The 17,467-nt window shown below is 41.9% G+C and overlaps 1 protein-coding gene across 4 annotated transcripts in view; it reads left to right on the top strand.

Moving 5' to 3' along the window:
• Positions 1–17,467, top strand: part of CHI3L2 (chitinase 3 like 2) — a 51,272-nt gene that overhangs the window by 28,919 nt on the left and 4,886 nt on the right. For 2 of the 4 annotated variants that reach the window (XM_081492756.1, XM_081492758.1), the window contains 7 exons: positions 8,659–8,688; positions 9,193–9,394; positions 9,684–9,740; positions 13,836–13,986; positions 14,507–14,631; positions 15,068–15,197; positions 16,465–16,647. In XM_081492756.1, coding sequence (XP_081348882.1) covers positions 8,659–8,688; positions 9,193–9,394; positions 9,684–9,740; positions 13,836–13,986; positions 14,507–14,631; positions 15,068–15,197; positions 16,465–16,647 — 878 coding nt within the window. Of the gene's footprint in view, positions 1–5,420; positions 5,452–8,658; positions 8,689–9,192; positions 9,395–9,683; positions 9,741–13,835; positions 13,987–14,506; positions 14,632–15,067; positions 15,198–16,464; positions 16,648–17,467 lie in introns of all 4 variants that reach the window. The other 2 variants (XM_081492757.1, XM_081492759.1) reach the window with 2 other exon arrangements.

The raw sequence follows: 17,467 nt of genomic DNA, 5'->3' as shown, positions 1-17,467 counted from the left end.
AAGGCAAAGAAGTTCTTCTTCCCCTCCCCACTTTTCCTTTGATTATAAAACTGCAGCCCATTAAGTTCTCAGGGCACAGTATCCATTTGTAAGCCTAACAAGCATCCTATTCTAATGTTGTTGTTCAGTTGCCCAGGAGTATCCGACTCTTTGAGACCCCAGGGACTGCAGCATGCCAGGCCTCTTTGTCCATCACCATCTCCCAAAGTTTGCCCAAGTTCATGTTCATTGCATCAGTGATGCCCTCCAGCCATTCTAATAAATCACTTACCTATCATTTGGCTCACACTCAATTCTTTCTGCATTAAGACATAAAAGACTATAGTACTGGAGCTCTTTGGAGCCCCCGAAATGACACCAAAACAGTTTCAATCTTATCACTTACTCTAGTTTATTTGACTAATTATAAGCCACTGAAAACATCCTAGGAGATCTTTGTCTACTGAAACTACTGAAATCTAATTCTGATTTTTATAGTAAGTCCCCCACTTTTCCAAGTTCTAACTAAACAAATGTGATTATCTTAGGATAAATTTAACTTTTAGCTTTTCCCAGGCTACCTAACTCTGACTGTAGCTAGTGCATCACTGGTCCAATGACAACTATTTGGGAACCGTTGATCTAGTCTAGTTTCAAAAAGTACAAAGCTCTATATTTACCCAAAACACAAACACACTGGTTTTCTACATAAATCCTCAGATCTACATACTGCTTTCTCCTAAACAATAGATGAACAAACAAACAAAAATGCTTTCCAAAGTCTCATTTTAATTTGCGAGGAGAATGAACACTTCTGTATGCATAATGTTAATATTATACATAATATTAATATTTTTCTCTGCTATATTTTGTAAAACTCACTGAAGAAACTAGAAGAAAATTAAGGCTTTCCACACCATTTTCTTGACCCCCTCTTAGTGGACTGAGCTGAATGATTTTCACATTGAACCAGGTTTTGCTGGCTTCTGGGGCCATGGAGAATCAGAATAGGTAGGAATGAATTCCAGAATTAAAACTGCTGCTTTTGGTATACACTTCCCTCCTCTACAACATGGCCTGATGAATGTCAGCTTTTTAATATTCTATGATTTGGTATCCACACAAAATGACTCCATTTAATATTTTATTTTATTATCTTGGGGCTATATTTCATATCTAACTCATTTGGAGGTCTCCTTTAGATATGCAATCATGTAAAAGAAAATGTTCTCAAAAAATGTACATGGCATAACATAATGTTACATATTTTAAAAAGCAGAAATAAAGTGTAATGAGATATGCTACATGTTAAAATGCACAGATTCATCAATGAACAAAATATAGGGGCAAAGAATAAAGAAACTTACCTAGTCAGTTTGCCACCTTAAAATGGCATTTCAAATCAATGAAGAAAAAAAATTTTTTAACAAATAATATTGAAGCATGTAGCTAACTTTCTGGGGGAAAAAGCTGTATCTACATGCATTAAAAAAAATTAACTCCACATAGATCAAAAATGTAAAAAGTAAATCACAGAATGTTAGAAGAAAACATAAGTAACTTTAAAAAATATAATATTGGGTTAAAAAGGCCTGTTTGCTTAAGCAAGATACCAAAGCCAGAACTCACTAAAAAAAAAAGGATTAGTTTTAATTACATAAAAATCAAAAATACTATGTGCAAAAGCACCACAAACAAACAAAAAGCTGAGAAAATACATTTACAACACATTTGACAAAGCTCTAATACAATTTATATATATCAGGGTTAATTTATTCATTACACAGAGTTCTTTCAAATAAAAAAGTATCCAATAGAAAAGTGGACAAAAAATATGCAGGCAGTGCTCTGATAATGAAATGTAAATGATTGCTAATACAAATAGTAATACTCATTTAAAAGAATGCAAATTAAAACAATGAGGTAACATTCTCAACTATGAAATTGGCAGAGATAACAAGTTGAGAGATATGCAAACTCTTTGGAAGGCAGTTTTACAATAGTTCTCAAAATCTAAAAATTCAAATACCCTTTGACCTATCAATTCTGCTGCTAAGTATTTCTCCTATAGATAGACTCCTGCACATATAAAAAGTAGATATTTTCAAGCTTTATTTAAAATAACATTTTAGCTTTATTTTAAATAAAAATATCTAGAGATAAGTTAAATGTTTATCAATAGGAAATGGGTAAGTAAATAAAGGTATAGCCATACAAAGGAATGCAATGAAGTTGATAAAAAAAAGACTGAGTTAGACAGGGGCTGATTTGGAAGGGTATCTAAGTGTATTGTTGTTATTGTTCAGTTGCTCAGTTGTGTCCAACTCTGCGACATGGACTGCAGCACTCCAGGGTTCCCTGTCCATCACCAACTCCAGGAACTTGCTCAAACTCGTATCCATCAAGTCAGTGATGCCATCCAACCATCTCATTCTCTGTTGTCCCCTTCTCTTCCTGCCTTCAGTGTTTCCCAGCATCAGGATCTTTTCCAATGAGTCAGCTCTTCACATCAGATGGCCAAAATATTGGAGCTTCAGCTTCAGCATCAGTCCTTCCAATGAACATTCAGGGTTGATTTCCTGTAAGATTGACTGGTTTGATGTCCTTGCAGTCCAAGGGACTCTCAAGAGTCTTCTCCAACACCACAGTTCAAAAGCATCAGTTCTTCGGCACTCAATCTTCTTTATGGACAACTCTCACATCCATGCATGACTACTGGAAAAACCATAGCCTTGACTATATGGACTTCTGTCACAAAGTAATGTCTTTGCTTTTTAATATGCTGCCTTGGTTGGTCATAGCTTTTCTTCCAAGGAGCAAGCATCTTTTAATTTCATGGCTGTAGACATCATTTGCAGTGATTTTGGAGCCCAAGAAAATAAAGTCTCTCACTGTTTCCATTGTTTCCCCATCTATTTGCCAAAAGTGATGGACCAGATGCCATGATCTTAGTTTTTTGAATGTTGAATTTTAAGCCAGTTTTTTCACTCTCCTCTTTCACCTTTATCAAGAGGGTCTTTTGTTCCTCTTCGATTTCTGCCATAAGGGTGGTGTTATCTGCATATCTGAGGCTATTGATATTTCTCCTGGCAATCTTGATTCCAGCTTGTGCTTCAGCCAGCCCTGTTGCATGATATACACTGAATATAAGTTAAATAAGCAGGGTGACAATATATAGCCTTGATGTATTCCTTTCCCAATTTTGAACTAGCCCACTTTTCCATGTCCAGTTCTAACTATTGCTTCTTGAGCTGCATACAGGTTTTTCAGGAGGCATGTAAGATGGTCTGGTATTCCCATCTCTTTAAGAATTTTCCACAGTTTGTTGTGATCCACACAGTCAAAGGCTTTAGCATAGTCAATGAAGCAGAAGTAGATATTTTCTGGAATTCTCTAGCTTTTTCTATGATCCAGTGGATGCTGACAATTCGATCTCTGGTTCCTCTGCCTTTTCTAAATCCAGCTTGTATATCTGGAAGTTCTTGGTTCACGTATTGTTGAAACCTTGCTTGGAGGATTTTGAGCATTACCTTTCTAGAATGTGAAATAACTGCAACTGTGCAGTAGTTTGAACAATCTTTGACACTGCCTTTCTTTGGGATTGGAATGAAAACTGATCTTTTCCAGTCCTGTGGCCACTGCTGAGTTTTCCAGATTTGCTGGTATATTGAGTGCAGCACTTTAACAGCATCATCTTCTAGGATTTGAAATGGCTCAGCTGGAATTCCATCACCTCCTCTAGCTTTGTTTGTAGTGATGCTTCCTAAGGTCCACTTGACTTCACATTCCAGGATGTCTGGCTCTAGTTGAGTGATCACACCACTGTGGTTATCCGGGTCATTAAGACCTTTTTTGTATAGTTCTTCTGTGTATTCTTGCCACCTCTTCTTAATATCTTCTGCTTCTGTTAGGTATATACCATTTCTGTCCATTTTTGCATGAAATGTTCCCTTGGTATCTTTAATTTTCTTGCAGAGACCTCTAGTCGTTCCCATTCTATTGTTTCCCTCTATTTCTTTGCATTGCTCACTTAGGAAGATAAGAAATTATCTCTCCTTGCTACATCTACATATATTAAATGGGAAAAAAGTAAAGAAAATGAGATTTTATGCTTCTATTTAGATATAACTCGAGACTTCTTGGTTCAGTAGTAAAAAAAACAATCTGCCTGCCAATACAGAAGATGCTGGAGATGTGAATTCAAGGATCCCTGGGTCAGGAAGATTTCCTTGGAGGAGTAAATAGCAACCTACTCCAATATTCTTGCCTCGGAAATCCCAGGAACAGAGGAGCCTACCGAGCTACAGTCTGTGTGGTCTCAAAGAGTCAGACACGACTGAGCACTTATGTACCCACACACTAGATTTCCTAAGATGTGAACCAGTATGGCTGGTACATTGAACTAACAGGACTTACTAGAATCCTCAAAGCAACTTTACTTTTTGCTCTGGTCCCTTTAAGCTTACTTCTCAGTGGGAATGGCTCTGCCCTCTTCCTGGATTTTTCTCCTGACTTGTAGATAATAAAAGTTCTATAGTCACTAAGTTCCAAACCCAGTTCAGTTTATTAGCCAGTCCCACATGATAATGTCACCTAAAAAAAGATGTACAACCTGAGAGTTGTGAGTTAAGTTTTATTTGAGGGAAAATGAGGACTGCAGCCTAGGAGACAGAACCTCAGATAGCTCTGAGAGACTGCTCCAAAGATGCAGTGGGGGAAGGTCAATATATATAATTCTAGTAAAGGGGGAGTTCAGTGCAATCAAGTGCTTAATTTATAAAAGGTTTTCTGCTAGTCATGAGGAGCTGATATCACCATAAGGAGTTTAGTGCTTTTCTAGATCTGAGGAGATGCAAGGATTGGGATCAGGAAATCAGTTCCTGAAAATAGCTATCAAAAGACCTGTTCTACCAGTTTCCCTGGAGCACAGAGTGCCTCATTCTCCACCCTGAGCTTCCTTGGGGCGTGCTGAAGGTCAACAGCTGCAGCTGTTCAGGGTTCAATCTCCACAGAGGCAGATGGCAAACACCCTTGTTGTTGTTCAGTCACTAGCAAATGCCCTTGGCAAGCACCAACTTGTAGTTTTCAATAACCAAGACTCCAAGCTTGATTGAATGTTGAATTTGATCCTATTCCCCAGCCCAGTCAGCTATGGGACGCTGCTTAAACTCAACTTCCTTTTCTCTTTTCTTGGTCTACTCTTCTGCCCTGTCTTTTTCCAACTTGCTATTATGATTTCTAACCCAGCATTAGTCAGAGGTAGGGGAGGGAGAGGAGTGGCAAGGGCAATAGGATAGTTATCACTTAACTGGTGTGGGCTTAAGAGGGCATCATGCCTCCAGGCCCTAGCAGATGTTTGAAGCTGACATTTATCCCTCCTGAGAGTCAGAAATGACTGAGCAATTGAACTGAACTGAGAGAATTTGTGCATTTTCCTCCAGGTGCCGCTTCCCATCTGCCCCAGCTTTTCAGGTATGTCCCTCCAAACAGCAGACTTTCTCTGTTGGGGTCCCGTGCCCTTCCTTGGGCAGGGTTTTAAATGGATCCAGCCCATTTTTCTTTTCCATGTACCCACATCTGCTGTGTGAAAAACAACAGGCTTGAGGCTGGAGAGAAGCCTCCTGGGACTAATACAGAGTGAGAGAACAGGGATAGGAAAAGTGAGAGATGCAGACACACCCATAGAGAAAACCAGGAGGTGGGAGAGGAAGGCAGGGAGCAGATGGCACAGGGCCTTGAGAATCTAAACCTTACAATCCGGGGTACAATTCAATTCTAACAAGTTAATGGAGATTCCTCAATAAATACTTGTTGAGATTTTTGTTTTTCTTGTTTCACTTAATTCTTGTACTTAAGAACTGCACAGTCAAATTGGGGAGATAGACATGTACACCAGTGCATTACATACAGTACAGAAAGGAGACATGAGAAGAAATACATTGAACTGTGAGCAGAGGAGCCAGCTTCCCTGGGCTCAGGGAGGAGCAAGAAGGGCTCCACAAAGAAGGCATCACCGGGTGGTATCATGTGAAGAAGAGCTGCTAGGGTAGAACCAACTGGGGTGATGACCAAGCATATGTAGGCCACTGGTGATGTGAGTGTGGAGGGAGGTGAGGGAAAGAAGAAGGAGACAGATCCTGGATGAAGGGGTAGCAAGATTTGGGAACCAGAAAGCAATACAAGGAGGCAAACCAAAGTACCATCTCCTTCCTTTCCCAGGGACCACATACCTTCAGGGTGAGACTGGAGGAAAAGGACCTCTCAGTGGTTGTCCCCACCGCAGCATTTTTTTTTTGGACAATTGGCATTGCTCAAACCTGAGTCTCATTGCCAGGAAGTTTCACAAGGCATATTTGCCAGGGGAAGTCCCTGGAATCTCCTGGACTTCTTCTTGCTTCCTTCCCATAAAAGAGGCTGTCGAAAACTCAGAGGCATAAAAGGCCCAGAGTATGGGCATCCCAGAGAAACTGACCAGGGATATGGGAGTGATTGCCATGGACCAGAAGTCTTTCTGGGAAGGTGAGCTCTGGGCTGATAATTCAGCAGGAGGTTAATGAGGAGAGCAGGTATAATAACCTAGATAACTTAGACCAATAGAAGAAGTGGTTGTTTTCTTCTTCCGGGACTCCAGTCTCTCTGTTCACCTCCTTATCAATACCTATTGAGCCAAGGCAACTGCATCAGGGACCATCTGATATTTCCCAGATGGGCAAGGGAGTGGCAGTGGCCAAAGCCCTTCAGCCCATCAGGGATGTTGTCAGTCTGTATGCATTTGCACAGAGGTGCCTCTTGTCCAGGTGGTTATGTACGAGCACTGTCTTGGGAGTCCCATGATTCATAGACTATACTTTCTGCACATTTTAAAACTTTGGAGACCTCATATTTCTTGTCTGCAGAATGATTCATTGGTAGATGCTTTCTAAAACCATCTTTCAGTTCCAAAGTTCTGATCCAAAACTCTGACTTTCGTGGTGGCTTGGAAATAGGATCAATGTGGGGATGAGACTAAATACATAGGGCTATGCATGAATAAGAGAAGTGTGCTGGGAGGAGATAGAGTGTGCCTTACAGAGGAAAAGGAGCCATTTCATCATGTCCTTACCTCTTCCTGCTTGTCTATGCTCTTGAGCCATGCCTACCCACTTGGAAATGACAAGAGCATTTTGAGTTTCCTGTTGAGGTTCTCAGCCTTGAGTCCTTGGGAGAGCAGCCCACAGGGAGCCTGCATTTTGAAAAGGACCTGGAGGCCAACCTGACAGCAGATGAGGCAATGAGCATTCTCCTACCTTCTCAGTGGGTGTGCGGAGGACCAGGTCCCTACCTGCTCTGCCTAAAAGTGACACGAATCAGCAGGACAGAACCCTAGAGTTCACTTCCCTAGCCCCAAGCTCCGTGAGGAAGGCACCCACTTCAGCAGCTGGCACCCAAAGTTTCATCTCATTTTTTTTTTCAAGGTTTATTTATTTATTTTTGGCTGTTGCTAGGTCTTTGTTGCTGTGCGTGGCTTTCTCTAGTTGCAGTAACCAGGGGTTACTCTGTAGCTGTGGTGCACAGGCTTCTCATCGTGGTGGTTTCTCCTGTTGCAGAGCACAGGCTTTAGCGCGCGGACTCAGTGGTTGTGGCATATGGGCTTTGTTGCTCGGTGGCATGTGGGATCTTCCCAGACTAGGGATTGAACCCTTGTCCCCTGCATTGGCAGGCAGTTTCTTAACTACCAGACCACCAGGGAAGCCCTGTCTATGAATTTTTTTATGTTCTTTAAGACCTACCCCCAGACTATAATATGCCAAGCAGCATTCAGCATATTATATGCCAAATGTCATATGTCACTGCCAAATATCTCTTCCATTGCTGTTCCTGCCACCATTCATTTCATTTTTAACTGCCTTTTTCTCCATTTTCAAACCCTTCAAGTGTCCTAGTGTGGGTAATTCTAGACAATGTCCCCAGGGAAGGGGTCATAGTTCAAGGACTCTTGCCTTTTGGGTGAGGTTTCCAGGACCAGAGTCCTGCCCTTGCCTTTCCTTTAACAGAATAAATGAAGGGTATGATAGTCTTACCAGTCCTTCCAGGGGAGGTGTCCTGTGGAGAAGAGGCTGGATAGGACCTCAAACAGGAAGGCTTAGAACATTACCAGAGCCAGCTCATGCTCCTCAATTCACCTTAAGAGTTAGCTGTCTGTACACAAGGCGACTATTCATCTCAGTTCACCCAGGAGAGTTCTGGTCCACACTGTTGCCCACAGGGAAATGATTAATAATGCTCCTTTTCACTCTCCAAAGAGTCCGATTGGACAATAAACTATTTGGTCACCTTAACTATATTCAGTTCCAGACTAGGCTGTGAGCCCCTTGAGTACAGGGACGGCATTGACTTCATCCTTGTTTTTCCAGTATCCAGGGCAACACGTGGCACAGAGCAGGTGGTTCAATAAATTTCTGTTGGATGAATGAATGAGCGAAAGAATTCCCAGCTTGGAAAATGTTTCTCTGTAGGGCTGTTGACTCTGCAAGACACCCAAAGGCTGGGTATCTCAAAGCCCTATAGAGGGACCTCAGCAGCAGTGGTTGGATTGCTCAGAGCAAGCACAACTATATGTTTCACGTAGGCACACCCACACACTCTGAGGCGAGAACCATGTTGGGCTCAACAAATTTCCTTCCTGTCCACCTCTTACAGGTTTAGTGGTCTTGCTGCTTCTTCAGGAAGGTAAGTAATGTGTGAGTTACTGCTTCCTGGGTCCCCTGGGCTGTGTCCTTTCTGATGCTGGGTTTATGTCTCTTCTTACGACTCTCCCAGGTTCCGACATTAACATATTGATGACTCTGAGTTTTTGCTCTGTGATCTCTTTGTGCATCCATGGCTCTGCTTCTGTCTTTTGAGCCTCTCTGTCTGTCTCTCACCGACCTCAATATTGTGTATCATCTCTCTATCCACTTATATCACTATGTCATCCATCTATCCATCCACACTAAATCTCAGTGCTCTGGGGATGTTTTCCACGTGGATGATGTATTTGTCTCTCAATGTGTCTCTTAACTGGAGTCTGGATGCTCAAGAGACTCCAACACAGAGGGCCCAGGCTGAATGACCCTCAGAGGCTCTGACTAAATAAGTAAAGGAGGCAATGGCTTTGGGGAAGAAACTTGCGGCAGTCTGGGCTCTGAGGTCATCACACTGGGTTCTCCACTGTCCCTCTTCCCTCTACTCCAGGATCTGCCTACAGACTGGTTTGCTACTTTACCAAATGGTCACAAGACAGACAGGAACCAGGGAAGTTCACCCTTGAGAGCACTGACCCCTTCCTATGTTCTCACCTCATTTACTCATTCGCCAGCATCAGTAACAACAAGGTCATCATCAAGGACAAGAATGAGGCGAAGCTTTACCAGACCATCAACAGTCTCAAAACCAGGTCAGTAGGAGAGGAGTGGGGAGCACCCATGGTGGGTCTTGAGGGAGAGAAGATAGCTCTAAACTGGGCCTAAGGCCTTCTGTCTCCATTCACTCATTTGTGATTTATTCATGTGTATTTCCTTGGGTATAACCTCAATCCTTCCTCTTCTTCCCTCTGCCTCATCCTTTCACTAAACTTAGCTGCCAAGTAGCCAGGACCCATTTATCTACATTCTAGCTCTAACTCTTTAGGCAAAGTTTTCCCTGGCAGCCAGCAAAGAAATAATCAGCTTATTCTTCTGTTCCAGGAATCCCAAACTGAAAATTCTCTTGTCCATTGGAGGGTATCTGTTTGGTTCCAAAGGGTAAGATCACAGTCTCTTTATTTTTTGTTCATTCTGCCATGTAATTTCTTCTCTGTTGTCCTTTTTGGCGGGGGGTGGTGATGTCCTGGGTCTTTGTTGCTACGCACAGGCTTTCTCTAATTGTGGTGAGCGGGGGCTGCTCTTTGTTGTGGAGCACGGGCTTGAGCACACAGTCTTCAGTAGTTGCGGCATGTGGACTCAGTAGTTGTGGCACACAGGATGAGTTGCCCCATGGTACGTGGCGTCTTAGTTCCTTAGACCAACGATTGAACCAGCATCCCTTGCCTTGGCAGGCAGATTCTTAACCACTGAAGCACCAGGAAAGTCATGGTATGGGTAATTTCTAATTGTCACTGCTTTTCTTACTCTTGAAAAGGGACATTGATTTGGGCTTTAGAAAGGTCCTTCCTTGGCTTAGATGGGAAAACTGATCTGAATTTTGTCACAAGTTGAAGCATAGCCCTGTGTTTTCTGACATCTTGGAAGGAACTCTGCAGGAGCTTAAGAAACTGAGCTGGGAGCAGTATAAACTCAATTATTTACATGAAGGTTTTTCACCTGATGGACTATGGGGAGACGGCTTTAGTTGGGAAATTTAATTTTTTAAGGGTTTAAGGGATTTGAAGGCTTGCCTTTCACCTTGAGTGGGGGTCAGGTGAGTGCTTTCCTAAAACCAAGTCCTTGACGAGCAGCAGTCAGAGAACCATAGTTTCCTGGGCCACGGTTGTGTAGCTGGATGGCCTGAAAGTGCAGAGCATAGGGACAATTGGGTAGGTCTTGCTTAAAGCACAATAGCTATTAATTTGAAACATATATTACAAATTATAATTCTAGTCACATGAAAATGATACTCCATTTGCATCAAGAGCCAAATAAACACAAATCTGTAAAGAAGAAAGGCATCTCTTTGCAATCTTCAAATACAGTTAATCTAACTTCGAATTTCTTCTGCTTTAATTTTTTTTTAAGTGCCAGCATTTAAAAAAAGCTGAGAGATCTTAATCTTAGCCAGCAGAGGTTTTCAGCTTTCACAAGAAATCTGATAAGACATCTTTTTTGTGCAGCTGGTCAGTATTCTCTATAGCTGGAGTAAGCAGGGGAAAGAAGTAACATTAGAAGACCTATGTAGATGAGTTGCCTAGGGGAAGTTAACACACCTCTCTGAGCTCAGTTTACCCATCTGTAAAATGTACATCACAACATCTATTTCATAAGGTGTGGGTAAAGATTTTGAATGAGGTAACGTATGTCATGTGCCTGCCTTAGTTATCATTCAATTAATGCCAACTTTCCCTTCCTTTCTCTTCTTCTTCTATCCTGAATACATTCACCTATGAAATAATAGGATTGACCTAATTAATTTTTAAAGTTTTTACCAGTTCAAAACTTATAAAATACTTAGCAACACAATTTCTACCCACAGACAGAAAAAATATCAACCTATCTAACTTATTTGGTTCTACATTAACTTCATCATGATCTCCTGTCAGTTTTTAATGGGTTTTCATGGTAACTATCCTTCTGATTCCCAAATTCTCTCTCAATCATAATACTTGCTTATCCTTGATTCAATTAAAAATATCTTCATTCATTCATTCTTACATGCATGCATTCATTTTTCAATAAGTAATTTGTTAAGTACTCCTTGTATATTAGTTTAGTGGTTGAAGATAGGACTCCAGAAATTAAAAAATTTGGTTTGGATTTCTCTTTAGCTATATACAAGCTGTGTACAAGTTGTTTGACTTTAGGCAATTTCTTCTCTTTTTTTAAAGGCAACTTTATAATGTCACTATGCTTCATTTTCTAAAAAAATTCACAATGAAGAAAATAACAGGATCAACTTAAAGATGAAGTTGTGAGGGCAGGCAATACAAACAAACTGTTTAGGCAGTGCTGATGTGCCATAAGGGCCCAGTGGTTGCAATAATTATTGTTATTCATACTCTTTGCACTATTATTAGATAAATGTCAGTCTTTGTGCCAGGTGCCATGCAGCAGTGCTTAAAAATGTGTACCACACAGACTTACTTCTCTGTTGAATGGCTGTCTTTCCTAAAACTGGAGGCTTCTGCCCAGAGCATCAGAGCACCTCTGATCAGAGCATCAGATGCAACTGCTCTCTAAAAGGGTTATCCCTTGCTTTCCTTCTAAGCACTGTGAACACTTTTGAAATACAAGAGAAAAGTTACAAACCTACTTCTACCATTGGTTTTCAGCTAATAGGCCTGGTTTTTCTATTTCCTCCACTGTGCTGCTGAGATATATATAGGAACAAAATCCTCATTTAAAAAAAAATTTTTATGGAAGTATAGTTACAATATTATATTAGCTTCAGGCATACAAGATAGTGAGTCAATATTTTTTACAGGTTATCCTCCATTTAAATAATGGCTATATTTTCTTGTACTGTGTAATAATATCTTTATTTATTTTATACATAGTAGTTTATGTCTTAATCCCATACCTTTATCTAATCCCTCTACCATTCCCTTTCCCCACTGGTAACCAGTATTTTGTTCTCTACATCTGTGAGTCTCTTTCTCTTTTGTTGCATACATTTGTTCGTTTCATTTTTTAGATCCCATATATAAGCTATAACATAGAGGCAAATCCTCAATTTAATATTGATTGAAACAAATGAATTCAAGACTCTGAATCTGTCTGGGATGGGAGGTATTGTGAGAGGTGGGAGGTGATACACGTCAAAGGATACATCCTCTGGAAAATACTGATATCTTGTCTACAGATTTGGATTTTAAATCTTGTTGTGAAGCACAGGCCCTCTGCATGGGCAGCTCAGAGTCAACTTCCTGGCTTAAGAATTCTAGTTCAGATGAAAGCCCCTGAGGGTTGCTGTGGCTCAGGGTCCTCCTGGTTTTTCACGAGAAGGGACTGCGGAGACCTGGGTTGCTTATTGAGGACTAGGTTGTTTATGTGGGGAAAGAGAAGTTCCTGTGAAGTCTAGCTCTCTTTTTAGGAAGCTTTTCAAAATGTGGTCACTTTGAGATCGATGAGGCAGGATCAGTGTCTTCAGTTCCATTTTAAAGATGGGCCAGACTGAACCTAGAGAGCTAGTTGGTGACAAAGAGGTCACTAGAAAGGACTCTGACCTGGGACTCAAATCCAGATCTCTTGACCCTCAGCCCATCACATTGCAAATTGTTTTTTCAAGGGTGTAAGATGTTAAAGAAAGTCAGAGGTGAATAGTAATTAAAGAGGGAAAAACAGATTTTATTCAGGAAGTATTGCAATAGGGGAAAAGAGACCTCAGGATAGTACTGGACTCAATGCTGGATACAGCAGGGGCAAAAGTGGATTTATAGCCAAGAAGCAGGTTGTGGGTGGGGGACGGTGGATGGAAAATTACTAAGAGGAAACATTAGGGCTAGGGAGATTCTTGCTAAACTGACTCAACAGAACTCTTGCTGAAGGTAGAACAGGATAATAAGATATCATCTGGGGGATGGTAGGGGATGAGGATGATACTGAGGGTGATCTGATACCAAGGGTGGAGGATTCTCATTAAGCTGGTTTAGGATTCTGCAAAGATAGAGACAGAAGCACAAGATCAAGGCCGAGTTGAGAAGAGAATTCAGAGGACTTGGACTAAAGTTTGGGCTTCCCAGAGGCTGTGGTCAAGAATTCACCTGCCAATGCAGGAGACACGTGTTTGAACCCTAGGTCAGAAAGATCCCCTGGAGAAGGAAATGGCAACCTACTCCAGTATTCTTGCCTGGGAAATCCTATGGACAGAGAATCCTGGCTGGCTACAGTCCACAGAGGCGCAAAGAGTTGGACACGACTTAGTGACAAAACGACTGAAGTTTGGTCAAGGAAAGTCTCTGCCATAGGCAGCTCCATTATCCTGCAGAAAGAGCTGCAGAGAACCCAGTCTTCCTCTACCGAACTCCATTGATTTTCTGGCTCAGCAATCCTTTCTCTCCCCGTTTGTTCCAAAAGAGGCAGGGGTTTAGATAGAAAAATAGGGAGAAAATATTGGGGAAAGGAAGACTATATCAGGATTTCTGTAAAAAAAAAATGTGTTATGTCTACTTCTTCTTTCCAAGAAACACCTGTCTTGCTTCTACCCAGGTTCCATCCCATGGTTGAATCTTCTTCATCAACCTTGAAATTTGTGAATTCTGTAATCCTATTTCTGAGGAATCATAACTTCGATGGACTAGACATAAGTTGGATCTACCCAAATGTAAAAGACAACACTCATTTCGCTATGCTGATTCATGTAAGGCAAACTCCACGTTACCCTTACATGAAACCCATGGCCATACCAGGAAAAAAAAAGGAAGAGACTGGCTCTTGTTGGAAGATAGTCCCTTCCTTCCAGAAGCCTGAACTCATGAAGGAAAAGCCCTTGGACCTAGTTTGGTGCAAGGACAACATCAAAGAACAGAGCCTCCTCATAGAATAAACAACACCAAAATGAAGCAATACCCATGTAAAAGAGTATAGGGCCATAGACTGTCCTGAGCACTGGAATAGTCTCATAAAGTTTTATCACATAGATCAGAGAATCTACTAGGAAGAAACCCAGATAGTTCTTGAGTACAGTGAGACTGGTGGTCCTCCTGTGTAATGTGGACATTCCTCAGCTTGAGGCAGGAGGCATCTCTATGTGGGAATGGGGAGAAAAGTTTTGATCTTTCCATCTAATGTGGTTCTAGAAATTTCAAATCGGGTAAGAATCTTAGGTCTGTGCTCTGGAAGGGAGAATTGACTTCTTGTGGGCTTTTTGTTTTTCACAGAAGTTAGCAGAAGCATTTCAGCAGGACTTTGTAAAATCCACCAAAGAAAGGCTTCTCTTGACTGCAGGAGTTTCTGCAGGGAGGCAGATGATTGACAACAGCTATCAGATCAAGGAATTGGCAAAGTAAGTGCACTGGATCATCCCCTCCATCTCTGCCGTCAGCCTGGCCCACACAAGTGATGCATGTCAATATGTCTGAGGGATGAAGGGAAAGCATGAAGTCACTATCTTAACCACGTCATCCAGCCAGGAACTTCTCCTTTATGACTAATTTCAGTCCTTCTAACAGCATCCAAAGCTCTACATGAATATGTGTACAGTTGACCCTCGAACAAAGCGAGGGCTAATCCATGTGTAATTTACAGTCAGCCCTTTGTATCCATGGTTCCTCCTCATCTGTGGATTCAGCCAACCCCAGACCATGTGGTTCCATAGTATTTACTGTTCTGTAGTATTAAAGTGGACTGTGCAGCTCAAACGTTCAATGTTCAAGGGTCGACTGTAGTTGCTTCTACCTCTGCTCATCACAGAATCTCTTCTTTTGCTTTTGGCAATCTAGAGACCTGGATTTCATCAACCTCCTGTCTTTCGACTTCCATGGGTCTTGGGAAAAGCCCCTTGTCACTGGCCACAACAGCCCCCTGAGAAAGGGGCAGCTGGACAGAGGGACAAACTCCTACTACAATGTGGTGAGTCTTAGGGAGAAAGAGTGGTGAGTACAGTGGCTGTGGGAGGAGCTGAGGACAGTGCAGGTCATCTAGAGTTAATTCTGTCTTGAACTGAGGAGAAGGTGCATTGCCCAAGAGGGACTCAGATAACCCTGAAAGCTGGTGAGAACAGGGACAATGCTTGGACCAGGCACAGTAACATGTCACTTAGAAAATGTCAGAGGACTTTGCAACTGAAATGTCCTAAACTTTTCTCTGACTCAAGGTATCAGTCACCCACATCTTCTCTTAATTCTCCATCCTTGATACATTTCCTGAAACCCACATGGATGTAGAGAACTTAGTACTCTCCTATATGTGTCCACATTCCCTATTTAATTTGATCTTCAAAATAATCTGAGGTTGGCTGGTCAGGAAGCATTACTTTCACTACACAGATGATGAAATGGAAACCTGGCAAATTAATTGGCTCTTCAAGTTCTTGCTGATGTGAATATCCTGAAAAGTGGTAGAAAATGGAAAATCCAAGGGAAAAAAAGTCATTAACAAAACAGTTTTGTTGTTGTCATGGTACATGTGGATGTATTCCTAAAATTGGGCAGGAAGAAATGTCTGGGTTGTATATTTCCAAGCCTTCATATTTAAAATAACAAAATGGATCAGTCCAAAGCTGGGTATACTGATTTCTAGTCTGGGGTTTTCTAGAATACCATATGATCAAGTCACATCAAACCAAGCCCCCTTCATTCCTTCCTCTCTCTCCACAATTTTTAAGGATGAGGAGACATACCCTCGTCTTCTGTAACCCCTTATTCTGTCCTGGAAGCCAGTAAGGCCCAAACTAGCTTCTTACCTCTTATCTTGCCTTTTGGACCTGATGTCATTGTGAGGCCTCACAGGCTAGTGTCTGATGGCCACATCCCGCATCACCTTCATCAGTAACACTACCAGTCATAGTGTTGATAAATTCCATAGGCTGTTGACTCAAAGGGGAAAGATAGATGGTGACAACCTTTATTTCATGTTTTCTAGGTCACTTGCCTGATTTCTTTTCTGATCCATTGTTCAGTTTTCTTTCATGATTAGAAAAAGCTGACTTGGTCACTTAGTGCTGAAGAACATTAAGAGCATTAGAATAAACACTCTGGTTCCAATAGGATCCTCCATAGTCACTGATGTAGAGAAGGAATCATGGAGTCCCTTCTGTGAATTTGGGTTGGAGGCTCAGTAAGGCCTGACACCTTTCTTTCCCACACATGCTGTGCCTCAGTCTATCTTCTCTTTCTAGGAATATGCTGTGGGATACTGGATAAACAAGGGGATGCCTGCAGAGAAGGTGGTCATGGGCATCCCCACATATGGACGTTCCTTTACACTGGCCTCTGCAGAAACTGCCTTGGGGGCCCCTGCTTCTGGTCCTGGAGCTGCTGGCCCCATCACCAAGTCTTCAGGCTTCCTGGCTTATTATGAGGTACCTGGAGCCTCCCTGTGCCCTCAGGTGTCCCCTGTATCTGGATAGGCAGTCCAGTTTCAGTCTGACAATAAAAGAGTAACACATCCTGAGTGCTGAGAAGGAAAGTATGGAGTGCTATTGGAACATGTAAGAGGAGCTCTGCACCCTGACTGGGGAGAGGGTCAGGGAATGCTTCCTGGAGGAAGTGACGTTAGCTGAAATCTGGAGAGGAGGTGGAACTAGTGAGGAATGGGGAAGGGTGAAACAGGTATGGGAGATTGAAAAAGGGAGACTGTTCCACGTTTTTGACTTGGGCAACTAAGTAGATGGTAATGCCATTTTTACTGAGTTGGGGAAGATATGAAGGAGCATAGTGGGCGTTGGTCTCAATCATGAGATCAGTTTTGGACATTCTGAGTTTGAGGAGCAAGTGGGACATCCAAATGCCTGTGGGATGTATATATAAAAGGTGAGTAGTTAGGTATGTGGGTTTGGACCACAAGAGGCCAGCCTGTGCTAGAGATGTAGCTTCTAAAACTATCAGCATAAAATTGGTATGTGAAGCCAAAGTGCAAGAAACAACAAAACCCAAGGACCTCTTGTACTTAAGGGTTAGGCAGAGGAAGAGGAGAACTTCAATGAAACTGACAAGATCTACAGGAAGGTAGGCAGAACCCAGAGTGTTCTGTGCCAAAGAAAAGAGTGAGAAGTGGGTGTTTCAAGAAGAGAGGGGCCAGAAACCAACACAATACTGTAAAGCAATTAACTTTCAATTAAAAATAAATAAATAAAAAGAAGCAAGGAGCAGTCAAATACGTCAGATTCTGTCCCACCGTCA

The sequence above is a fragment of the Giraffa tippelskirchi genome, chromosome 5 (genome assembly GCF_054371585.1).
Source record: "Giraffa tippelskirchi isolate mGirTip1 chromosome 5, T2T-mGirTip1v1.2.pri, whole genome shotgun sequence".
NCBI lineage: Eukaryota > Metazoa > Chordata > Mammalia > Artiodactyla > Giraffidae > Giraffa > Giraffa tippelskirchi.
Note: the sequence above shows the minus strand (reverse complement) of the source record. Positions and strands in the feature narration are given on the sequence as shown.